Source organism: Hypanus sabinus, chromosome 8 (genome assembly GCF_030144855.1).
Source record: "Hypanus sabinus isolate sHypSab1 chromosome 8, sHypSab1.hap1, whole genome shotgun sequence".
Classification (NCBI taxonomy): Eukaryota; Metazoa; Chordata; class Chondrichthyes; order Myliobatiformes; family Dasyatidae; genus Hypanus; species Hypanus sabinus.
The window spans coordinates 137,682,397-137,709,205 of NC_082713.1; the positions used below are offsets into that span (position 1 = coordinate 137,682,397).

Below are 26,809 nucleotides of genomic sequence, written 5' to 3' on the forward strand. Positions count from 1 at the left end.
ATTATGGGAACCCTTTCATAGCTTGTGGATTTCCATAAATTGAGCATTTGTAACACTTGCATACCCTGTAATTGTATGGTTGACAATGAATGTGGGCCCAGTGAGCCCCAGGTCCTGTTTCTGCACTTTATTTCTTTCTCTTTTTCTAAATTAATTTTTTTTAAAGCAAAACTAACACCCAGGGACATTCTGGAGAATTCCCTTGCTCTGATTCAAATACAGGATATTTGGACCACCTAAGAGACATACAATCAATTAGGGCTTGGCTTAATACTTCATCTGAAAGACTGCACCTCCACCACTTCAGTCGCCTCGTCGATAACAATACTTTCTGGGTGACTTTCTCCAGCTGTCACTTGCCCGACCTGTACAACAGCACTACCAATTTTGGCTGGTATCTCGACATTTGAAAGGAGACTTCCCTTCTCCAGCTCTGTATCCCGTTTGCCAATCACCTTTCCAGCTCTTAGCTTCACGCCACCCCCTCTGGTCTTCTCCTATCATCCTGCATTTCCCCCTTCCCCTCATACTTCCAAATTTCTTACTATCTTTCTTTTCAGTTAGTCCTGACGAAGGGTCTCGACCCCAGACGTCGACAGTGCTTCTCCCTATGGATGCTGCCTGGCCTGCTGTGTTCCACTGGCATTTTGTGTGTGTTGCTTGGATTTCCAGCATCTGCAGATTTCCTTGTGTTTGCTTCCACTGGTGTGTTGTTTTAGAGGGTGACAAAATATTCCGGTGTAACCTGTACTTTATGTGAGATAAAGGTTAAACTTATCTACATTATTTGATTTCATTACGACAGCTCCAAAGGCAAATAAAAGGTAAACGTGTCCCTTTAAGTAGCTTTGCAATTGACAGGCAGGAGCGGGTGTTATATCACTCAGGATAGGCGGTCGTGGGCTGTGCCTTTCACCGGGAGCTAGTGAGGGATACCGAGTCATCCATACAGCTGAGAACATGTCACCGCGCTCCTCTTGACCTGTGCTCTTTTAAATCCCCGTGGGGGGAGCCGTTTCCTCTCATTGAAACCGGGTTTCATTGTGCGAGATGTTTGATCTGGAAGGAGACTGGAACATTTCCTTCGCCGGCTGCGGATTCCTCGGTGTTTACCACGTCGGGGTTGCGAGCGGCATCCAGGAACAGGCTCCTTACCTGATACAGGACGCCAACAAGATCTACGGGGCGTCCTCCGGTGCCCTCACAGCCGCCGCCTTGGTCTGCGGATCACCGTTAGGTGAGATGTTGAACGGGGATGGAAAATTGGGGAGTGATGTGTGTGGCTGGGCAACTAACTCGGTGCAGAATTCCAAGGTAGTACCAAGGGCCAGAACTAATGAAATGGAAAGTGACGGAATAGTTGGATGTGCCATAAAATATATTAACGGATACAATGGTATTTTAGGAAATAATTTGAAAAGAGTGTAATATGTTTTGTTTTATGCCTGGAGAGTACGAACCTGTCACTTCGTTTATTGTCTAATTGCGTTTTGTTTTTAAAATAATTCGGCTTAATGCCGTTTTATAGAATATTTGTACCTGTATCTTTGGGTTGGTGTTGAGATATTAATGATTCCGCTTCAAAGATACTGCGAGAAATTGGTTAATGGTTCTGGGCCAGTGTTCAAGTCATACATGGGATACTAAATGTATGTGTTTTTTGAGTGGATTTTGCAAGGACGGTATATCATTGTCATATAATTTTATTTATAAAATGGGCGTGAAATAATAAAGCAGTCACATTATCAGTTGGCCGTGGATGAAAGGATCACCGTGTTACACGAGGAAGTTAGCAAACACGAGAGCAAACAAATAGCAAACTGAACTGAAAGCGATTCCCTTTTCTACTGAGTTTGTTACTGCCGTCAAATGGGTCTTGCTTGCGGATTTAAACAAGTCACATGGGACGACTGCGGTGTTTTTTAAAAAAAACTGGCCTTTCATTAATTTGGAAATTAGTGGCTTTACTTTATTTCAGTTAGCGAACTGTAACTCCCTGGCAGATCGGACGGTCGGCGCTGAGTTTGAACGCTCTGTCTTATTGGCAGCAATTAGTGGGGTGACTGGGAGGGGCGGGTCTAGGAACGGGTTACTGCGGGTCATTGACCTTCAGTGCCGAAGGGTGTTGCATAAAATATATCCAACTACTTTACTCAGAAGCGTAACTTTCCAATTACGTTCTTCACCTTTTGAAAGTGGTTTCATAGACTGTATTTTGGAAGTGAGCGATTGTTTCTCGTAACTGACGAATGGTATCAACTTAGAATGTTGGTAGCGTACTGCCGTCTGAAAATGTTATGCTACTGAATCAAGTCCTCATAGTCAAAGGGATTTCAAACACGAATTTTGGCGACACAATGCCTTCTAACAAAACAATCCCTGAGTGTGGAATTAAAAGCAAAGTTGCATAATTGTAAGACTCGGTAGTCCCGCGCCTTGTCCTAAGCATTTAATTACCTTTGTCCTTCATTACATCACTCAGGACTCAGTTTTAAATTAACAATCCTTGGTTCCTGAAACCACCCCCAAGAATGTGGTTGGGGCCTGCGCAGAGCAATGCCTCCATCTCGCAATCAGCCCAGTTGCCCTCCTGAACTTTAGGACATCAATTTTGCTGTTTGGAGATGGACGCCTTGCTGTTGATTTATGCGTCCTAGGATGGAGAAGGGCTGGTCAAAGGTTCCCCAGTCCCAATTTCAACCTGGTGACCCTGAGCCTGAATTAGCCGCTGTATGTTTTAGATCAGAGAAAGTAGACAAGTACAGCTCCGGAACAAGCCCTTCAGCCCACAATGTTGAGCCAAACTAATTTAGTAAACAGATCTCCAAATAAACTAATCCCTTCTGCCACACAGTGTCCATACCTTTTCATTTTCTGCACATTTATGAGCCTAAGGGCCTCTTAAATGCGCCTAATGCATTTGCCTCCACCACTACCCTGGGCAGAGTACTCCAGGCCAAAATTGTGGAGGTTGATGTTGGATGCAGAGGCTCATGGGGTGGTAGGTAAGGACAAGATGAACTCTCTCATAGTTAAGGCGATGAGAAGATAGCCTGAGTACAGATGTCTGGGAAATGAAGGAGATGCGGGCGAGGGCAGCATCAATCGTGGAGGAAGGGAAAATTTCTAGAAGGGGGACATCGCTGATGTTCTGGAAAGGGAAGTCTCATCCTGGGAACAGATGTGGTGAAGACAAAGGAACTGAGGAAAGGGAATAGCATTTTTACAGAAGGCCGGGTGGGAAGAGGTATGATCAAGATAGCTGTAGGAATCAGTAGGTTCATAAAAGATGCTAGTCGACAGTTTGTCTCCAGAGATGGAGAGTTCAAGAAAGGGGAGAGAGGTGTCAGAAGTGGACCAAGTGAATTTAAGGGCAGGGTGAAAGTTGGAGGCAAAGTTGATGTAATTGATGAGCTCAGCATGGGTGCATGAAACAGCACCAATGCAGTCATCAATGTAGTGGAGAAAGAGTTGGAGAGTATTACCAGGGAAACATGGATTATTTGACATAGCCAGAAAAAGGCCCTTGGGGCCCTTGCGAGTACCCAAGGCTACAGGTTGAAGCATCTTGTACCCCAAGCCAAACTCGAGCCCTCTCTGTCAATCTGTGTGTAATTTTTTTTCTCTTCAATGATATGGGAATGTGATGCAATGGAGTGTTCACATCCATCACTCATGACGTGACATGACTGCACCTATATTATAAGGTGAGGCATCGCAGGTAAGCTTCACTGGACAATGTGGATCGTAATGTGTGCGTACAGAGTCTGACAACACCATTTCGATTGGCTTGTGAAGTGGCTTTCCAAACTGCTTTGTTCATTGCCATTTCTTACTGATCTGTAACAATGAGCTAAGGGGGTTATAGCAATTGGCAAATCCTATAAAGGACTGCAAATGTGACGTGTCTTTTTACCTTTGGGCATCCATCGCTGCTTGAAATTTTTCAGCATACTTGAATCAACAGTGTGACCACAGAAAGTGATGCTTGGTTTAAAGAATTCACACTGGACGTGTCGTGCTCTGAGCTCATAATCTACTTGAGATTGGAGATGTTCCTTTTTATCCTTACTGGTCACAATGATGTCATCAGGTAACATTAGGTATTTGGGCAGCTTTGCAGCACCTGGTTCATAGCTTTCTTCCAGAGTGCAGGTGTAGATGGTACTCTAAAAATAAGCCTATTATAGTGATAGTGATTAAAGCCCTTTGAGTGTTTATGGTGAGAAACATTTTGGACTCTTCTATCTCCATCTGTAGGTGGACTTCAGCTAAATCCACTTTGTTGAAGTATTTCCCTCCAGAAAGGTCTGCAGAGATATCCTCTATCTGGGTAGAGATTATTGATCTGCATTCAGTACTGGATTGATGGTGACCTTGAAATTGCCACAGACCCATCCTTGGCAACTGGGAGCTCTCGCATTGCCCCTGGGCTCCACTCAACCTTGGAAAGAATTCTTTCAGCCTCCATGTGATCTAGCTCACTGGTTCATGGTTCATACAAGAAGCCAGATGGGCTTTGTAAAACTCGGGTGTGGCATTTTTCATTTAACGTTATTTTACTTTTGATAAGTTTGGGTTTTCCAAAGCCATCCTTTAACATTGCTGTGGCATCATCCAGTTTCTTTCTTAATTTGCTCTCAGTTGTGCCTTTTGCAGGGGATGTGGCATGCAAATGGTGGATGTATCTCCAAAGAAGTTGTAATTTATGATTGAGGTACAGCATGGAATAGGCCCTTCAAGCCACACAGCTCAGCAACCCCAGATTTAACCCTAGACTACTTGTGGGACAATTTTACAATGATCAATTAACCTATCCATTGGTATGTCATTGGACTGTGGGACAAAACCAGAGCATCTGGTAGAAACCCATGTAGGGCTGGAGAAAACGTACAAATTCCTTACAGACAGCACTAAGAAATGAACCCAGATCACTGGTACTGTAAAGTGCTGTGCTAACTACGATGCCTCAATGTCATCCCAGTTAAACATGGCCCAACAATACTGGCCCTCTTATTTATTCATTTTTTAACCTCATGCAAGCCCAATGTGGCATGTTGGGTGTTATATTTCACTGTTAATGTCATTCCAACAGGAGTTAACTTTTCTCCAATATAAGTTGGCTTCAATTTAGTATCTTTGAAATGCTGTTCAAACTTATTTTGTGTAGTGACTGAAACAGCTGAGCCAGTGTCCAATTCCATTTTAATTTGTCATTCACTTCTGGAGTAAGCAATTTGCATGTCTATTAGTTTTCACATTGTAAATCTCAAAGCTACTTAGTTCTGAGTCACACATCATTATCAGATTTTTCATAACAGCATGCAGATTAGTGCTCTTGATTTTTTAATCGTTCTCTTCCTTGTGTAGTCCATTTAGTTTTGTCTGTCTGACTTGCTCTTTATATGTGTCCTACTTTGTTGCATTTGCATGTTTCACCTTTAAGCCTGCATTGGTCTCCTGTATGTGAACCCCTGCCACAATGGTAACACAATTTTCAGCCAGGCAGGTTTCAGTTTAGATGTTGCCGTTTTGGTCACATTCACTTTCATTCCTGACTGCAACTCAATTACATCTCTGTCTGCTGTTTCCCTTGATACAGTGATTTAACTTCTCTCTTAAATGTGAGTCATGCTTTAGTTATGAGCCATTTCTGAATGCATTCTTGTAAGATTCCACAAACTAAACAATCTCTCAGTGCAACATTAAGCACAATACTGAACAGACAATGCTCAGATAATCTCTTCAATTCAGCCACATAAGCTATAATGGACTCCCCTTTTTTATTCTGCTTGAAGTGTTAAAGTGTTCTGCAATCAACAATGGTTTTGGTTCTAAATGGTTTGGCATTATTTTCTTTCACTGAAGCTCCTTTCAGCTAGTTTGGTTGGAGCAGTTAAACTTCTAAGCAAATTTATGCTTCCTCACTAATTTCACTCAGCAAAACTGGCACTCACTTCTCATTGGTTATTTCATTTGCTTCAAAATGCTGCTCAATTCATTCAGCATACATCACCCAGTTATCCACTGTGCAATCAAGTGCATCTATTTTTCAACATAGCCAGCTGTTTCTGCTTGTACAAATTTTGTATTATCACTCACTGTATATGAACCTGTGAATTTTGTCCCTTTTCTGCCTTTTCTTTAAAAAGTCTACCACGTTTCTCATGTTACAAAGGCAGGAAAACGTGCTGCGCTTTTTTAAAAACTGGACTGTTTCACTGCTCTTCAACAGGTAAATAGCCAACTCATGTTGGCTACCTCATTGTCACTGTTTTGTTTTGCAACTCCAAAACACAATACTAATGGGGGGGGGGGGGGGTGGGAGGAGGAGCCAGGGATGAACATGTTTCCTTCAGTAAGGCATGCAGATATGATGTGGTCGTGAAATGACATATGCCATTCATGTACTTCTGCATATAATCCTTAATGAATTATGTAAACAACAAAGAATGCTTAATCAAACATATTTACAATGTTACTGACATATTAAATATAAAACACAGGATGTACTAAAGTGAATGCTATATAGGCATGGAAGAAAAGTTTATGAAGAAATTGTATAGTTCCATTGTCTACACACAGTAATTCAAGGATTTTGTTTGGCAACACAGTTCATTCTATTACTAGTGTGCCCGAGGAATGAACTTTATTGTTGGATGTTGTAAAGATTTTCTTAAGTTGATGTCCTTTGTACCATAGAAGATTCTTGATGCAATTCAAGGTTTCAGTCGGCCCCATTATAAGATGACAATAAATGCTTTTTCACAATCTCTCCACATTCCTAAATCAAGTTAGTGTTTAGTGCTCTGCTTCAGTGCCGGAGATTGACTCTCTCTTGGCTTCTGCAGAATCTGGCACTACTCGATGCTAACACTAATTGGCAGAATATTTTTGTGAAGTACATAAAATGAATGATATGTGCTGAATGCAATTTGAAGTGTACTTTTTCTTAATATTGAGCATCGTTTAAGAGCCTAGCAGGAACTGTTTTTGCCTTTTTTTATCCCCTGACATTGTTACAAGACTAATGTTAATATACTTTGGGTACAAGACATAAGATTATTGGGTCCCTCAGTCTTTCAACTGCACATTTCTTTGACTGCAAGGACCACTGTACTTTTCTGTGACTGGCCTAGAAAACTTTTGCCAGAATGATTTATTAATGTCCTTTCAGACAAGGCAGTATTTGTCAAGTGATTAACAAGTAACAAACCTCCTGCTCTGAATTCTTCAGATAATTTAATTCTGCCCTGTCTTTATAATTCCTGGATTTAAAGTAGGGGGAGGGAAATGGCTTAGAGTACCACATAAAATGTTGGAGGAACTCAACAGGCTAGGCAGCATCTATGGGGGAAGCGTACAGTTGATGTTTCAGGCTGAGATCCTTCATCAGGCCTGATAAATATGATGAATGTAGAAAAAGGCTGAATTACAGTAAATTAAATTGTTAAATTAAAAGAAGTACAAAAATAGAAATAAAAAAAGTAATGAGGTAGTGTTCATGGGTTTAATGTCCATTTAGAAATTGAATGGCAGAGGGGAAAAAGCTGTTCCTAAATCACTAAGTGTGTGCCTTCGGGCTTCTGTACCTCTTTCCTGATGGTAGCAATAAGAAGAGGGCATGTACTAGGTAATGGTGGTCCTTAATGATATTTCTGAGGCACTGCTCCTTGAAGATGTCTTGGATATTACAGAGGCTGGTACCTATGATGCAGCTGACTAATTTGCAACTTTCTGTAGCTTTCTTCAAACCTGTGCAGTAGCACATCACCCCCCCCCCACCAATACCAGACAGTGATGCAGCCAGTCAGAATGTTCCCGATGGCACACCTGTAGTGGTTTTCAAGTGTTTTAGGTGACAAACCAAATCTCCTCAAACTCCTAATGAAATATAACTGTAGTTTTGCTGCCTTTACACCTGCATTTATTGTTGGGACCGGGTTAGATCCTCCGATATTGACAGCCAGGAATATGAAATTGTTCTCACTCTCCACTTATGATCCCTCTGAGGATTGGTTTGGCTTACCCTTTCTGAAGTCCACAAAATCTTTGGTCTTTCTGACGTTGAGTACAAGGTTATTGCAGTGACACCACTCAGCTACCTCCAGTATGCCCTCTTGTCTCCATCTGAGATTCTGCCAACAATAGTTCTGTCATCAGCAAACTTATAGAGGCATTTGTGTTATACCTAGCCATGGAGTCATGGGTGTAGAGAGAGTAGAGCAGTGGGCTAAGCACATATTCCTGAGGTGTGCAAGTGTTTACTGTTAGGGAGGAGGAGATGTTATTACCAATATGAGAAAATTGTGGTCTTCTGGTTAGGAAATTGAGGATTCAATCGCAGAGGGAGGTGCAGAAGCCCAGGTTCTGGAGCTTTTCAATTAGGACTGTAGGAATTACATTGTTGAACGCTGAACTATAGACAATGAACAACATCGTGACATAAGTATTTGTATTGTCCAAGTGATCCAAGGCTGCATGGAGAGCTATTGAGATCGTGTCTGCTGTAGACCTATTGTGGCAATAGGCTATTATAGTGGGTACAGATTCTTGCTGAGACAGGAGTTGATTCTAACCATGACCAAACTTTCAAAGCATTTAATCACCATAGATGTGAGTGCTACTGGACAATAGTTGTTAAAGCAGCTCATTCTGCTCCAGTAACACAAATTTACCCAAAACTTGACATAATGAAGATGTTTTGGACTCTTTAACCTTTGCTGACTCTGAAAATTTGTCAGTTTGATAGCATTTGTGGTGAATCGGCTTGAGACAAAGGAAGCAATGCATACAAAATGCTGGAGGAACTTGGCAGGCCAGGCAGCATTATGGAAAAGAGCACAGTCAACATTTTGGGCCGAAACGTTTCATTGGAAATGTTACATCGATGATGCCTGGCCTACTGAGTTCCTCCAGCATTCTGAGTGTGTCGCTTGGATTTCCAGCATCTGCAGATTTTCTCCTGTTTGTGTTGAGACAATGTGGATTTCAGCTTTGTTATTGACTGTAAAAATATAGACCTGTCTTTTTGCAGCCCCTGGGAAAGCTGGAATTTATCTGTATACCAGTGTCATCCAACTGGCATTATGATGTGACTTCTTGAGTAAGGAAAATCTTTATCTTGAACCTGTAAGGCCAGCTCCTTATTCTCAAATGCACTCAATTCTATTCTCACAAATGGAAACACATTCTTACAGAATTATTTCTCACAGTTCCCTTATGATTTTTGTATGATTGGATTATTCCAAGCAACTTGAAAAAACTTAGATTTAATAGATACCAAATATACAGATTTAACTTGGATACAAAAGAACAGGAACATGGAAGAAACTTGCTTTAAAGACCAAGTTGTTGTGGTTGAGAACGCACTGCCTGAAAGGACAGTTTCTACAGTCAACGCTGAAAATAATGTCTAACTATTGAAGGGGTGAAAAAAAACCAGTTAAGATATAGGAGTGGAACTAATTAGATAACTGTCAGAAATGGGTATGGTGGTGTTAGAAAGAAGAAAACCCCTAAGTATTTGATGACCTACAGTTTATTGATTTGTTTTGTGTTAAATTTCTTCCTAGACAAATGTTGCGCAGATGTTATGGAACTGGCTAAAGAAGCCAGAAAAAGAAATCTAGGACCTCTACACCCTTCCTTCAACCTGGTAAAAATAATAAGGAATGGACTATTCAGGAATCTTCCTGAAAATGCCCATCAGTTAGCCACGGGCAGGCTCTGTATCTCTCTTACCCGAGTGTCTGATGGTGAGAATGTGCTGGTGTCAGACTTCAACTCCAAGGAGGAACTCATTCAGGTAAGGCAAGAAAATGTCTTACCTTTTTTTTCCCAGACATATCTTGAGGACTGGGTATGTCTAAGCTGCTAAATCAATATATGTGACTTAATGTAAATGTATTTTTTTTTCACTCTTTCCCCTCTTCTCCAAAGCCCATTTATTTATGCAGCCAATTTGGAATTCTACACCACAACTGGTGCCCATGTGAGCTCTGTATTATTATATGTGCTTTATTATAATGTATCTTGTCCCACTCAATACTTAGATATATTTATTCTCCTCAGGCTTTAATCTGCAGTGCTTTTGTTCCAATTTACTGTGGGCTCATTCCACCATCTTTTCGAGGGGTGGTAAGTTTTAGACATATTTCTGTGATTTTATTTCAATCATAAATGCTTATTAATTTAAATTTGAGATTAGTTAAATTTAGTGAACAAAGATGCAAGGCTGCATGTCGCTGAACTGGGAAAAAGTTCAAACTTGTGCTGGAGTCTTTAGGAAAGCTTTGCAGGGATTTTTTTTTCCTGAAGCTTGGTTTTGCTGAATAACCCATTAATGAGCTTCTGAATCTTCCACAAATAAGTCAATATCTTATTTGTAATTATCCCATATAGAGACCCTATAATCTCAAAGACTTAATTGATTAAAGCCATAAATTCTATAAGATAGTGTCATGTGGTAGAAATCTTCACATGTGCTTCATTAACATATAACAGCGAGTCTCACCTTGAATCTTGTTGGGTTGCAATTATCCATGATGGGAAGATTCGGATATCAATGAGCAAATGTAAACTTGTAAACATCCCATTGCTCAATGCGTGTCAATGCCCTATGGCTTTACGTTGTCCTAGGGTATCCAATCCAGAATTGGATATTGATCCCAATTATGAGATCTCATATACTGGGAGTGTTATCAAATGATGACCAGCTGGCTTGATGAGGAAACATTAAATGCAGATGAGCAAGAGGCTGAGAGTCTGAGAAGCTTGAGTTGAGCTTTTTTTAATGGGGAGAGCCCAGGGTTTAAGCTTTGTTTGTTGCCATCAGGATGAACAAGGTGCTAGGATATGAAGTATTGGAAGAGGCTAGAAAATGAGGTCATGAAGGGATGTGAATATCATTATAAGGATTTCAAAATGTAAACACCAGAAGTTAATGTACAGTCCCAAAAGCTGAGGGTTCAGGAGCAGGGAGGGAATCTTTGCAGGTAGCTTTCCAGCTACAATGGAAAAAACTGGAAATGGAAAAATGCAATCAAAGCCACCTGGATGATGGCAGTGAAACATCAGTTGAGGAAGTTGCAATCAAGTATAGAGGACTGCTGATGTGCTAACAAGAATAAGGAGTGATGGCTGTCTTGAATATCTCATAGCATGCAGATTTTTTTTTAACCATGTCACTGACAAAATGTTATACTGAATTTGAGAGGCTCCGGAAAATGTGGGCACAGATTCTGGAGGCAATGATGCATTTTTAGGGAAAGGGAAAGTGGTGATGTGACTGTAGTTTCTTATTTATACAGGAGGAGTACTGAACATTGAAGAATCGTTGACTTTCGTGGTGGGGGCCAACCTGGAATTTAGTGGGAATGGGTTTTAGGATGGAAAGTAGAAATGTAAATTCATGCTCCAGTCCTAGTTTCCTCTGATTAAAATTGGCCTGTTGGGCCTGAAAATAAAGTATGGGATTGAAGCGAGCTTGGAGGATGTACTGGAGCTAAAAACTGGAATTGACATTTTGAATGTTAGAATGAATTTAGAGATAATGGAATGGACATACAAGGAAATAAATATAACATAGAAAAATGATGTGGTTCATTCTCATCTGTCAATCTGTGAAGATCTGGAGATGAACTGAGGCATTGAAGATTCTGAGAAGCCTAGCTAGATTTGTTGCCAAGAAGCACAGTCTCCTCGAGTGTCTAAAACTCAGATACACAATCTCAAGCTAAGGATGAAGGATATTTCATTATGAAGAGTTTTTTTTAAATCTTCAGAATTCGCTGCCTCATTCAGTCATTGATTAGGTTCAAGGCTTGTTATTGGAATATGAAGGAGATTTGGCAACTAGGTGTGGCACTGAACACTGCTATGATTCTTATTGGTGCAACAATCGAGCTTTGGAATACTGCCAAGCAGAAACAGGAGAAGGCCAATGTGATGTCCCAACATCAGTATTATTTTCTCTGTACATTGATTAAAGCTATTTTTAATGGTGAAATTAACCTCTTAATGACAACAAGACAGGGGATGGTTATAGACTTCAGGAGAACTGGCACCACTCACATCCCACTTTACAACAGTGGCACAGTAGTGGAAGCATGCAACCTCTCATGGTCCCAGAACGTATATAGTTAAGGAAGTTTTCTGAGGAGCCGGAAGAAAGCTGGACTATGCACATTGTATACGCTTCATTCTGATGTGCCGTAGTGAGCATCCTAACAAAGTGCACCACTGCTTGGTGCAGGAACTGCATTGTGGCAAAAGAGGAAGGCACGCCAACAAGTAGTCAAAACTGCTCAGTGCTTCACTGACAGCAGCATAGCAGCCATCAAGGTTATGTATACAGAAAGATGCCTGGAAAAGGCCAGTCACAACATGAAGGATCCCACATACCTTGTTCATGGACTGCTTGTCCCACTCCCATCAGGGAGCAGGCTGCATTGCATTCACGCCATAACCACCAGACACAAAAACAGTTATTTTCCCTGAGCAACAAGGCTGATCAACATTTCCACTCTCTAACTCCACTATTTTATTATTCTCCACTAGTCACCTTATGCACAGTCTAGTGTCACTTTATGGACCTGCAAGCAATCTACGTGTGTTATCTTGTACGCTTGCCTGTATATTTCAAGCGATTTAAAAAAAAATCAGTAAAATTATTGTGTTCTTTATCTTTTGTGGTTTTTTTTGTGCAAGGGATCACCTCATCTGCTGGTGATAATAAACCTGATTTTGATTATTTCCTTATATTTACACTTGAGTACAGGAAATAATATTGAACAATCTTGATAAAATGGATTTGAAAATTAGCAGTCTGTAAGAATAGGAAAATAAAGTTCAAACTAAAGTATTAACTTTGGGGGAGGGAGTTACATCTGTGCAATCTAAGGTAAAAGAATTAATAATCCTAGATATAGAATAAACAAAGTTGAGGCAACGCGGGTGAAGGTAAAGGATTGGCGCAAAAGAAGTTGGGAACAGCTGGTTCTCAAAATGTTGAGTCCATATGCCCAAAATCCTGCAGTATTTTTGTTTTTTGTGTCATGCGTTCTTTTATAGGTGGGCACAGTGGTAATAGTTAACTCTATGAATATTAAGTGGGATGGGCAGTCAGACACCCAGGGCTGCAATGTGACCATTTCTATTGTGGCCCAATAATGAGTAAGATCGATGTAGGATGTAATGTCAATTACATGATTTAATTGTTTAGGAATTTACTTCAAAGGCAAAGCTTGGATATCCCTTAGTGGGACTGGAAACTGCTTGAAAATTCTGCTCTGACTTTAATATTGACCGCTTATTTCTTTATCAGCGTTACATTGACGGAGGGATCAGCAACAACCTGCCTCAATGTGAATTGAAGAATACGATAACAGTATCTCCATATTCAGGAGAAAGTGATATCTGTCCTCGAGATAACACCTGCAACTTCCATGAACTGCGAGTCTCTAACACCAGCATTCAGTTCAGTTTGGAGAACCTGTACCGTATAACTCAAGCATTTTTCCCTCCTGAACCCAAGGTAACGGAGCGATCAGCTTGCAACTGAAGCTATGATTGAAATTTACTCAGTTGGTAATTCCAAGGTTCACTTTATTTATGGATGCATACTTACTTGTTTAATGAACAAGGCCACAAGCAAAATCTAGACTTCAATCTTTTGGGATTTACCTACTTGTCATGTTGTAGAAGGATCCTTTTATTATGTGTTAGCATATTTGACTGCTTCCAAAAGCCAATCTCTTTTAAAAATTATTTCAGTGGATATTGCTGCATCCTGCAGATGCTACTTGTGAATATGGACTCAAGTAGCAATTTGTTTTCTTAAAAATGTTCCCATACCCTGCCCAGCAGTATAGATTTTAAAAAGTCAGAGCTTGCCATCTCTTGGGAATTTCTTGCTGTAAAGTACCTTGGAGATTTTTCACTTAATTGTTTGCTTCCCTGTTGCCACTGGATGAGTTAGAAGACTTAAATCGATCTCAATATTTTGAGCTTTATCATACAAAGTCAATCATCAATATATTTTTGTACCCTGGGGTTATGTGGCTTCTGTCTGAAATCTGCTCACAAATTGAGCAAGGCTAGTGTTCATCGGTGGATCTTGGCTGAAGTATCAGAACTTGAGATTGCAACAAATGATGTTCTTTTCCGTTCTTTAATTTGCCTGTCTCTCCATTATTATTTTGTATGTCCATCGGGTTAATTTCTTAATATATCTATTTTAAGATCCTAGACACAAGGCTGAATAACATTTCCATGTGGATTCTTCATCAGTTTTTAATCCCTTGTTGTTAGAAATTCTGATGCATTAATTATGTACTACTTTTAAAAATTCCTTCAGACTTTTTATAAAATGAGCTCTGGTAGGTGTACTTGAAAATGAAATGATGACAAGGGTGGGGACACTGTTTGTTTATTATGTGGTGGATAAGTAAAGGAGCAGCTAACGGACTCTTGTTCTGATGTGTAGATTTACAGACTAGCCTTTCCTGGACAGTTTGACTCGATTTTAAACTTGATGTAACCAATTTTCAGGTGCTGGGAGAAATGTGCCATCAGGGTTATAGAGATGCACTCCGATTCCTCAGAAGAAATGGTAACTGTTACTAATTTGTTGATTGTAACAGGTTAGAATAGCTTGCATTTCCCTTGTTAGCATCATTTAATGATACCTGCATTCAGAATTGTGATTGACTGTAGTTTGGAATTTTTGCATGTTATTTTTTTAACTCCTCCACAGTTCTGATGAATCCTAAATTTGAAGATGTAAAAAGAATACTTGCCTGAGGTTATATGTGTATTTGTAATAGTTTTATGTTAACTTGCTGCCTGTTAGTTACATCACTTGCATTTGGGGCCGGTGATGAAGATCCTCTCTCTCAGGCAGTGTTTGGGGCTTCCTTCGCTGTGTCAGCAGCTTCCTTTTGGTTGTCACTACTGTCAACCATGCAGGTTCTGGGTGGAGACTCAGGAACACAATTGCATTGAGATGTAGAAGGATTCTTCATTGCTTTTTCTGTAACAGTTTTGTTTGAACAATCAGGGTTGTTGGCCCTGAACTGAATCCCTGAATCTGGAGGATCACACTTGGTCTGACCTTAACCCTTTGAACTGTTTGGCATGGGTGAACTTACCAAGAGCTAAATTGTAAAACCCAGACTCCAGCCAGTGTTGCTCTTTGGGTCATTGAGGCAGATGAGCCTCCAAATCCTATGACAAGGTTGTGGTCCTCTAGGAGGAATTTTGTCTTAAGTGATGCTCAGATTTGCACCACTGAACTCAAATAGTCTTTCCCAATACTAAGTGAAGCAATATTTCTGCAGAAAATGCTCCATCATTGGTTTGCCCATTCAGAGGCTCTAGCTCTTGAGCATCAGATGGTCAGTTCTGGGCTGCCTCTACACTCCATCTTGTCAGCATGGTTGTAAAAGTCTGAGCAATCTAACAAATGTGGAACAGTAAGGTATAGACGGAATTGTAATGTACACAGATTCAGTACCATTCAAAATGATTAAATCACACTTTCATGTCAATTAAATTCTTTGAAAAGGCATTTGAAAGATCAGGAAACTATAATGGCAATCTTGTCCTCATACCCGAAGTCCTATAAAATCTTTATATAGCATCCGTTCTAAGACACTTCACATGTGCTTTATCAATCAAAATCTGGTGGTGGTGTGAATTCCAGATTTGCATTCAACAAGATTTTCTTCTCTAACTCTGAACCTAATTTTTTTTTCTTGTTTATTATGACTCTCAAACTTCAGTTTTCCATGATCTCCATAATGACAGTGAAGCAGTTGTCTTGATACTCTCATGATTATCTACTTCGTTTGCTCCTTAGGTCTGCAAAACATCCCAGTCCTGGATGACTTGCCCTTTGCAGCATCAGTGAGAGCCATAGACACGTGCTATCAGAATGATGGCTCGTGTAACAGTGAAGTCCCATTACCATCGGAGAAGGCATTGATGGCTGTAGATAAATCTTCAACATTGGATTCCAAATCTAATAAGTCACTGCAGATAAAGCATTGGTCATTGGCTCTAGATGAGAGAATAATAGAAAATCTACCTCCAACAATTTGCAATGGTATTGTGAAAAGAGCATTTTTTTAAATTGTAAGCCAAACAATGTAACAATTAAGCAATGTGGGAAAGTGCATGGGTCATGGGACAAGGAATCCCAAGAGATCAATTTGGAGAGGTTCAAATTCCGCAATGGGAGATGCAGAATACAAGAGGCTATTCTAGAAAGAGGAGTGGTGGAGAAAAGCAGAAAGCCATAGATCAGACTAATGTCACTGTGCGAAGATATTGGAATCTATTTTTAGGCAATTCTTGTACATTATGATTTTCAACTCTATGTTTTTTGAATTTGAGCCAATGAAGTTTTATGAAAGAAAACTGGATTTGAGAGAAAACACAAAACGTTGGAGGAACTCGGTAGTTCAGGCAGCATCTGTGGAAAAGAATAGAGTTTTCGGCAAAGATCTTTCATGAGTCAATGATGTCAACTCTTTCTATTCCTCTCCATACTGTAGATGTTGCCTGGCTTGCTGAGTTTCTCCAGCATTTTGTGTGTAACTCTGGATTTCCAGCATCAGCAGAATCTCTTGTTTGAGTCAGAATGTGACAAGCAGTGTGGATTTTAAAAATGAATGTAAATCAATGGATATAGCCCACTTGGATTTCAAATGACTTTAGATAATGTACCACAAGGTTACTGAATTAGATAAGCTATTATGTCTTATGGATGATATGTTGGCATGGATAGAGAATTGGCTAACTACAGGGAATAGAGAATTGTGATAAATAGATCAATTTCATGTTGACAAACTAACTATTGGTATGCTCCATATTGAGCCTTCAACTAATTCTACTTGAAGCAATCCACATCTACCTAGTGGCATTGTTGCAGTATTAAGAAAATAGAGGAGTTTCTTCTGAGGGTGGGGTATATCTGTAATTCCCTACTCTCAGAGAGCTGTCAATGCGGAGTTATTGAATATGAATGAAACTGAGAAGGATAATCACTAGGAAAATAGTGGAGTTGATGTTTAAAGGAGAATAGGCAAAAAAAGTTGAATTCAAGGTCAGATCCTACTGAATAACAGCTATATTGTTTTTTTTGTGCAGCTTTGTATGAAGCTTGTAAAGAGAAAAGTGGCCTATACACACAGCTTAGTAACCTCTTCCTGGTTAGAATGGCATCCTATGCAATGCTGCCTTACACATTACCATTGGAGTCTGCCTATCTGTTTTGCTGTAGGTATGTGTTCTAAACAACTTGATGCTATAACAGTGAGAGATGAATTAATTTTCAAAATGATCCAGTTTGTTGCTATTCAACCGTACACATGTATACCGCCAAATGAGACAAAAACGTTCCTCTGGACCAAAGTGCAGGCCTGCACAGCAGGCTCGACGGGCCAGATGGCCTACTCCTGCTCTGACTTGTGTTCAAAGTGCACGACGCGGTACATAAAACTTACAACACAATATTACCACAAATAAGTTAACAAATAATAAAGGACCTATATAAGTAAACATTATAATGCTACCAAGCAGTACTGGTAACTCCAGCAGAATCCTTGTTTATCAAGTGCAGTTGATCTATAACAGATTTTTTCTATATCTTTCTCTCTTTTTTTTAAACTATGAAACATCCCCTGTCTGTCAGCTCTGAAAAATTGAGCATGGAAGTTTAAGTTCCATGATGTTATTCACTTGTTCAAATAGATTGTGGACTCGATCCTCCCTGATGGAGTGAGGTCCATGTACATGTATCTGATAGACTAGAGGGAGAACCTGAATGAAGTAAAATTCTTTAAAGGTAATGAGAATGCTGCAGATTTTTAAATCATTATGATCAGTCTTTTAGTACAATTACATATTGATGCATGATTTACGGCATTCACTAATGAAGTCAGGACTTGAGTAATCTCTAACATTGGAGACAGTTTTCAGATGCTGGAGTATGACTAACAAAATCTGTTGAAAGAACTCAAGTAGTATCTGTAGGTGGAAAGGAATTGTTGATACTTCATAGCAAGGCCCTGCAATTGTAGTATTATCCACTTTGTTTTTGCTTTGTTCATGGAACGTGGGTGGTGGTGGCATTCATGATAGCCCCTTCAAAAGAAGGAGATAGTTGAGAATCAACCACATAACTAATCTGGATTCACAATGGTTGGACTAAATAAGGGTGACAGATTTCATTGTTTGAAGTGTGGTCGTCAATTAGGTGGGATATTTTTTTCCAAACACTTTGGTTTCTTGGTTATTGCTGTTGCTTATCATTCTGGATTAAGTACCTGATATTCAATTCTGCTCCTAATAGACTTCAGTCTTGTCTCACTGAGTATTAAATGGCATTCTAATCCGGTAATTAACCACAATACTGCAGTATCCCTTATCAAAATAATTAATTTCTTCACACCTGGAAATAACCATGAAATTAGAATAGAAAACAAATAGAACAGAAAAGTATAAATGTTCACATGAAGTAACTGGTCGGGCGAGTGTTTAAGCATTTCTTCTTTTGTGTTAACTGCCGAAGTGTAAAACTTCTGTCTTTAAGAGGTGACCTGGCTTGTTAGTTCCTTTATTATCTTCATTCAATCTCATACTTGACCCTTTTTATATAAAACCCTGCAGCTGGTCAAGAACTTGGTCCTAAATGTCTGATGCACAAAATTGGATAGAATATTCTAGCTTAGCCAAAACATCTGTAAAAATGAGTATAGCTAAGCTGCTTTTGTACTCTATGCCTCTGTTTATAACAGCAAACCTCATTTGCTTGTTATTATAAATCTACTTCAACAAAATGGATCAAGTGTATTCAGAAGGAAGGGCTTTCTTTTTGTTAACTAGCTTTTAAGAGTGGTACAAGACTGGTGTGTCACTTTGCACCAGCGTTAGTGTGGAGAGGTGGAATTATCTGTTTAGAGTAGTAATTGATGTATGTTTTCTAGACAAATATAGAAATAATTGCTGACTATAATGAAAAATAGCTAATGTGATTTTGTGTTTGTCTATTTTAATAATTATATGGTAGTGTAGTGTTTAGCACAATGCTCTATTAGCACCAGTAACTGGGACTCAATTCCCATCACAGCCTGTAAGGAGTTTGTACGTTCTCTCCTTGAGCACATGGGCTGCCTCCAGGTGCTCGGCCTCTTCCCACAGCTCAAAGACCTACCAGTTGGTAGGTTAATTGCTCACTGTCCCGTTATTAGGCTAGGATTGCTGGGTAGTGTGGCTTGAGGACCTATTCCACGCTGTATCTCAATAAATAAATAAATGACTGTCTTCAAAAATGTATAGATTGCTGGAATGGCTTCCTGATGTCCCAGAAGATGTATGTTGGATGCGTGAACAATTGGGTATTGTTGGTGGTGTACTTTATCATCGAGCAACCAAACGGTTTGGCCTGCAGCGTCATTGTAGGTATGTACTTCTTTTTATTTAAAATGCTTAGATTGTTTCCCTTTGGAAGTATGTTTTCAAATAATTGGTAATATTTACAAGGCTCTAGTAAGCTCTCTGTTTATTGGAAAAATATATTGTCATGCTCTAATCAAATCGGCAATGTGGTTTTAAAAAAACTCAAATCTCCAGCTATTTGCCTCAAACTTCTGGCATTTTGCCATCATTGGATCTTTACTCGGCAGCTGTTTCAGCAGTACGTATACATTCATAGTAATGCACTGAAATCCAGAAGTCATTTCCTGTGATTCCCTGCAAGCTGACAAATGGCTGTTTCACAGTAATTTCTCCAGAAGTCTGTAAATTAATGAATGATTCTTGCTGGAAAATACCCTAAAAATGTAGTTGGAAGAACAAGGTCTAAGTAAGGTCATAAAGTGTAATAGCAAACAGAACTTGAACACACAAGTTAATGAATCGGAAATTGATTGGTAGCTCTTGGAAAGCTAACTAAAATAATTGCTTAATGCCTGGCTTTAAATGATTTAACACAGCATACTTTATTTCAAATGCTAAGTGCATATCACAGCTCTGTAATTTACATCTGCCAATGTAGTGCCTCACTTATTACTTTAAATATTCTACTGTTTTGGTTGCAAAATGGTCCTGCAACAAGATTCATGCGACAATGTTTTCTGGTGAATAGATTCTAGATCAGTAGATAACTAAAATAAAAACACTTAGCAGAGTGGGTGGTATGTGTGGAAAGAGAAACGGTGGTAACATTTAGGTTGAAGACTATTCATTGGCACTGAAAAGGGGATGGGGTGAGAAATATTGATTTTTTTTTAAATAGCAAAGAGCTGTGTGGGAGAGAGTCTGGCTTCATGAGAGATTCCTTTGTCCTGTCAGAGTAGATAACCATTTTAACGTGCTTTCTTCATAGTTATGGATTGTCCCATACTGTATATTGAATTTGCCGTACCCTTCTGCTGTGCTAACCTTGGGGGATGCTGGGCTACAGATGACCAAGGTGTTTCCAGAGGTCTTGCTCATCGATATGATGTCAAAGGCCTTTATCAATTGTACAGTCAGCCCTCCTTATCCAAGGGGGGGGGGGATTGGTTCAGGGACCCCCCCCCCCCGCAGATACCAAAAAAAACACGTATGCTCGTCCTTTATATAAAATGGCGTAGTATTTGCATATAACCTACGCACATCCTCCCATGTACTTTAAATCATCTCTAGATTACTTATACCTAATACAATGTAAATGCTGTGTAAATAGTTGTTATACTGTATTGTTTAGGGAATAATAACAAGAAAAAAAAGTCCGTACATATTCAGTGCAGACGCAACCATCGTAGCTCTTCTGGGAACGCTGATGCTGCCTCGGCATCAGCCGATCCCAATTCTCCCGTGATCTTTAAGTTCTTGAGGCTGTAGAGCTTTACATATCTAGCCTGTCATCCCTCACTAGCCTTAAACTCCTTCCTCTCACTCACTCACAAGTAACGAACAAATGAGATGCGAGGCGAACGATGCTCAACTTCCGGGTTTTCCCGATCCGCGGTTGGTTGAATCTGCGCATTCAGAACCCGACTGTAAATAATTGTCTGCAATGATCAGAGATTTAAATCCACTTGAAGTAGTTTTAAATACTTAAATTGTTTAGAACCATGGTGTAGATCAATAGAAAAACAAATCTTAATTGAAACAAAATAGGCAACTTGGGTTCACTATGAAATTGAGTTGACTAATGCAAATGAATGGGACCAGACTGGATACATTGTTAATGCAAATCTGTTGAGCCCAGGGGTAAAGAATTCAGATGTTTCAGTTTCCAGTCTCTAGTATACTGTATTTCTTTTGCACTACAATACAGGTAGTCCCCCAAATTACGAACGTCCGATTTACGGACAAATTGTACTTATGAATCGAGGAAGGAGAATGCTGTCTGCCATTTTAAGTCATTGCTGTTGACACTGAGTGTTTAACTTTATATTTGGCTTAAATTTTTCTTAGTAAGATTCACCCTGACCCCGCCCGCACCCCCCCCCCCCCCCTCCGTTCCAGTCGGCTGGCGGTGCAGTGAGATTAGTGCCAGGCTGGAGAACGGAGTTTCCAGAGTTTGATCCAGTGATAGACCATTCCCGTGCCGGGTTGATGTCAATCCAGTGACTCCGTACCATCCGTGCTGGATGGTACCATCCGTGCTGGTTGATGTGGAGCTCGCAACTCGACCTCATAAAAAAAAAACAAACGCTGCCACCTCCAGTTTAAATTCCCACGCAGAATATTGTGGTTGATCAAATACCCAAACCCAGCACAGCTCCCACTTGTCCCATTTAGCCTGTTTCAATGCAGTGGTCCTTAGGACCCAGCGGACCTCGGGAGCCACCACCCGTGTTTCTGTTCCATTGATGGGAAGTGATCGCGATTGGAAAATAAAGTGGAAGTAATAAAGCGTTTTGGAAAGAGGTGAAACACCATCGGTCATTGGAAAAGCTACAGTCGGTCAACGATCGGAACAATTTTAAAGGATAATAGATAAAGTGAGAATAATGGAGCATTTGAAAGACGCTGCCCCGATGAAAGCTACAATTATTACTAAGCAACACAGTGGTTTAATTATTGGAATACATACTGTTACGAAGGATGAACAACTCTGATGGGCAAAAGGGTACAGAGTTGCCCATGTCCCCCTCCCCTGGGAGAATTACAAACTGTTACTGTTACCACACTGCTCAGGAGAGGGAATGAGAGACACAGATAAGAGGAAAACAAGTTGGAACATCTGCTGCTGATAGGAGAGGAGCCATTGACTTACTGTTATGTCTTTTGGAGAGGGCTGTGTACTTGGTACCATTCTGTTCATTAAAATTCCTCAATGGACAGCCGGAGTGGGCTGGTTTGATGGACTAAGCCATTCAAAACTGATTGACACCTGAGACCCCGTGAGTAGGGATAAAAGTGAGGTCTGGGGAGACACCCCTCAGACACACCAGGAGACACACTAGTGAGCACTGCTTAGGTGTTGGAACCCACGAGAAGGTGTGGGGCATTGGAGACTGAATGAAGGATTGGTCAATTTTAACTCAGTGTTTATAGCGAGGCTGTTGAGGGTTTGTGTGTGTGTCCACCCTTGCCTGGATGACACGTCCACCAAAGATGAACGGTCTAGCTAAAGGACAGAGGGGGCATACCTGAATGGCCACAACAACATATCGACGGATCAAGAAAATAAAAGCAGGTTTGAATGACTGTAGCTGTCACTGTTCTCCCCTCTCCCCTCTCCCCTCTCCCCTCTCCCCTCTCCCCTCTCCCCTCTCCCCTCTCCCCTCTCCCCTCTCCCCTCTCCCCTCTCCCCTCTCCCCTCTCCCCTCTCCCCTCTCCCCCTCCCCTCTCCCTCTCCCCTCTCCCCTCTCCCCTCTCCCCTCTCCCCTCTCCCCTCTCCCCTCTCCCCTCTCCCCTCTCCCCTCTCCCCTCTCCCCTCTCCCCTCTCCCCTCTCCCCTCTCCCCTCTCCCCTCTCCCCTCTCCCCTCTCCCCTCTCCCCTCTCCCCTCTCCCCTCTCCCCTCTCCCCTCTCCCCTCTCCCCTCTCCCCTCTCCCCTCTCCCCTCTCCCCTCTCCCCTCTCCCCTCACCATCAACTACCTAACTGAACTTTATACTTTCCCATGATAATTCATTATCCCCTTGCCAACGATAGAGCTTGTTTATTATTGATTATTATTATACCCACACTTTTAGGTTTAGTATTGCTAACGTGTATTATCTGTATATTTGCATTGTTGGTATTGATTTGTAAATTTTACTAATAAACACTGTTTTGAAAATAGTACCAGACTCCAACGGATACTTCTGTCTTTGCTAGTAAGACACCCAGTTACGGGGTAGGCAACAATACATTTCTTAAGCATTTTATATGCATAGAAATGTAAAATATATACTATATACTAACACAAATGTTTGACTAACTGACGCTAAATAATACCGGATGTACTTGTTCCGACTTCCGTACAAATCCGACTTAAAGACGGACTCGGGAACGGAACTCGTACGTAACCCAGGGACTGCCTGTATTCAGACTTGCAAGTTGATAGAGGACCTTGCTGGAAATTGTCTTTCAAGATGCTGACTATGGGTCAGTTTTGAGAATTTAAAATGAGGGGGAAAAAAGGTGGTGCCTCAAATCTGTGACATATCCTGGGAGATAAAATTACAAGACATTTTAATTCTCCCAAAAGAAAGATGTTTAGTTGATAACTGGCTGCCAGTTGTCACCCCTGGACTCCTCATAACCTATTAATTAATGAAGATATTTGCATGGTTGTCTCTGCTACTGTGATTGATAGATTTATCATAGAGAATCCTGGAAATGAAATAAGATTTCTTGCCTGTTCTCTCTTTAGTAATTTGATTCTCCCTTCAATTTACAATACCAAGTTATACAGATTCACATGGGAGCGGAACTGTGGAATGATGCACAAATACTGTCATTTTTTTAAAGCTGGATTCACTCCCATCTTCCTCCCTCCGGAATAATGAGGCTAACTTGATTGTGCACAACATCCCAGTGTGAAATCATGACTTTATAGAAAAGTAATTTTCTAAAAGATGTTGGATTATAGCTGATGGGTTTTTCAGAAAAAAAGGTAGAAATTTGTTTTCTCCCATTTAGCCGACCAAAGTTGGATCCTTCTGCTTTACTCACATTTCATGACTTATTGAATATTGGGTTCTTGCAGTTTAAAAAAAAATTATGAAATACTTTTTGTTATAACTGGGGCAACTGCAGGTTGTCAATCTTAACCTAGAGTGACATGAATTTAAAATAATGTTTTTTTTTTTCAGTGCTCAAACAAATGTTCCTCTGAGAAAATGTTGCAGTCTTCCATTGCACACAAACCAATACGAAGCCAATCTCGCGTCTCATATCTCATCTGTGGATCTTGAATCCTGGTATTGTACCATTCCTATTTCTCCAGAAAAACCAATACCGGAGTCTGCTGCTTTACCAGAAAAGAGTCTGGCGACTTCTGGCAACAACAGGCATTCCTTCACCAGCTTGGATAATTCCCTAAATGTTAATGGCATCTAGTTCTCCCTTCAGGGAAAATGCTGCAACACTGCTCTATGGACCAATGAAATTAAAAGCTGTACAAGTGCCTTTTTTTTAACACAATAATGAGATTTTTACTTGGCCATAGGATACCTAGATTATCTGTTCTCATATTAACGACATTAAAGCCACTTGAAAACCTGATTATACAGCTCAATTTTCACACTAATAACTGACTTGAGGATCTTAATCTTGAGGATTTCAATCTAACGAAGTGAAATCCAGTGATGCAAAATTAGTTTACATTGCATTGATCAGCTCTGAACTATTTATGGTTCAAAAGCCTGGATGGATATTATTTTAATTTTTAAAATATTTTTGCCTTTTAAATTATTTACGTATTGTAGAATCTTCTGACAATTACACTCAATATTGATCCAACTTGTTCAGGGGAGAAAAAAGTAACATCAATCTCATGCATTCCTTTTTAAAATTTATCTGTAAATCTAGTTTGTATTTGTTTATTAAAGACTTATAAATAAATATGGAGTTTGGTTCATTACTATGAAAAGTTATTGCATTGCATAATTTAAATAAACGTACTACATGGCCTTTCTGCTTTGCAGCTCTAATGAGAAATGTCGTGTAATTTCAAGATTTATTTGAATGTTTTGCTGGATGCAGAGGGCTGAATTTCTTGGAAGTAAATAGTGAGACCTTGAAAGTCTACTGCATTGACTTAGAAACATACCTACAGTCTGTCAGGAGGTAAGGCTGGGAAAATTGTAACCCTTTTGTAAATCCTTCTGATGTTCAGAAACATTTAAGAAACTTTAATTCTTAAGAAATAACTTAATTTGAAAGTATTTGAAAGTAAGTTGAAGAGCAAAGAACACCAGTTACTGGTTGATTTCCCATTTCTGGACAATTCGTTCTTTTTTCAGTAAAGTCCAATAATAAAGACTTCTAGAAATGGGCAGTGCCACTGTATAATTAAACCTTAGTGGTAATTACTGGCAGTAATTATAGGTCAGTCTGATGCTAGCTGCATCAGTTAGCATTAGAAACCACAAAAATGAACTGGAAGAAAAACTTGAATATTTTTTTCACCTAATCTCTGACTCCTGATTTTGGTTCAGCATATTTAGTTAGGCAAATATGAAAAATAGTTAAAGGTAACTCTTCAAGTGGACTGTTTTATCCTCCTAATAATATCTGAAGTATCTTCAGTCCAGTTTCATTATTGCCCTTATGTCCTCTATGGGCACGTGCTTTTCCAACACAAGTTGATGTCACATTAGTTATTTTAAAGTGTAACTAAATCACCTGTGCACATTTAATTTTAATTGAGTGTAGTGAACAGCAATGAGTTTTATCCTGCCAGTGAAGATTAATGTGGGAGCTGTGCATCTGTGGTATCTGCATGTGTTATATTATGGTATCTATTCACGTGGGTGGGGGCGTGGGGTTTAGTTATGTATTCATGCTTTGTTCTCGACTTTTTTTTTCCATTTAGTACTGGGGTCTAATCGATGTAATATCTTTCATTGACTGCTCCATTACATTTAATTTCACTTAGTTTCATCACTTCAAGATTGTATGTTTGCTACTAAAGGATCAGATACATACTTCTGGAGCAATCATTATGGGAGTTGAGGGCGCATCATTAAAGTAAAACATCTGCGGGGGTTGCCAACAGCAGAAAATTTGTTTGTTTAGAACTGGCTGCCCAAATTAATGTTGCTCACAGAAAACATTTCAGAAACTTTGAAAATGCACAATGGCCTGGAATTATCTGAATCCTATGATTTTAAATACTGGAGCTTGCAGATTGTAGTTTTCAAAAACAAAAGGGTACTGCAAAACAACAAATTCATGTTGTATGTTAGCTTGACATTTATCTAATTGAGATTGACAGGAGCGTTCTCTGTAACTAACAACAGATTTATCTAGAAAGAGAAAGAATTAGTTTAATTTGCAGAGTGGTGGAGCGAATTGATTTAGGACACAAAGCTTTTATCTCCTGAGATGAGGCCAGGGTTTGAGAGATTACCGAGTGATCTGGTTCAGAGAGAGTTAAGGAGGGAGGGAGAGAAAGATTAAGATAAAAGGAATACAATTTGTTAAATCGGAAATCCAAGTCAGCTATAGCTCATAAATATGAGGAAAAACTGCAGATTATAGAAACATGGAAAGTGTGCAGCACAATACAGGCCTTTTGGCAAACAAAGCTGTGCTGACCATGTCCTTACCTTAGAAATTATCTAGGGTTACCCATAGCCCTCTACTTTTTTTTTGAG

At 39.9% G+C, this 26,809-nt stretch overlaps 1 protein-coding gene across 3 annotated transcripts; it reads left to right on the forward strand.

Annotated features, from left to right (window-relative positions):
• Window positions 1–881: 881 nt before the first annotated feature.
• On the forward strand, window positions 882–25,196 carry pnpla3 (patatin-like phospholipase domain containing 3). 3 transcript variants are annotated; one of them, XM_059977957.1, is made up of 9 exons: window positions 882–1,237; window positions 9,576–9,808; window positions 10,075–10,140; window positions 13,328–13,537; window positions 14,554–14,614; window positions 15,863–16,108; window positions 17,155–17,283; window positions 19,345–19,467; window positions 24,302–24,466. In XM_059977957.1, the coding sequence occupies exons 1-9, from the start codon at window positions 1,051–1,053 to the stop codon at window positions 24,322–24,324; spliced, it is 1,278 nt and encodes a 425-aa protein (XP_059833940.1). In that variant the 5' UTR covers window positions 882–1,050; the 3' UTR covers window positions 24,325–24,466. The 3 variants fall into 3 exon arrangements, with proteins under 3 accessions (XP_059833940.1, XP_059833939.1, XP_059833941.1); XM_059977956.1 differs by having other exon boundaries at window positions 891–1,237; window positions 17,155–17,287; window positions 24,302–25,196; XM_059977958.1 differs by lacking the exon at window positions 15,863–16,108 and having other exon boundaries at window positions 892–1,237; window positions 17,155–17,287; window positions 24,302–25,193.
• Window positions 25,197–26,809: the final 1,613 nt, after the last annotated feature.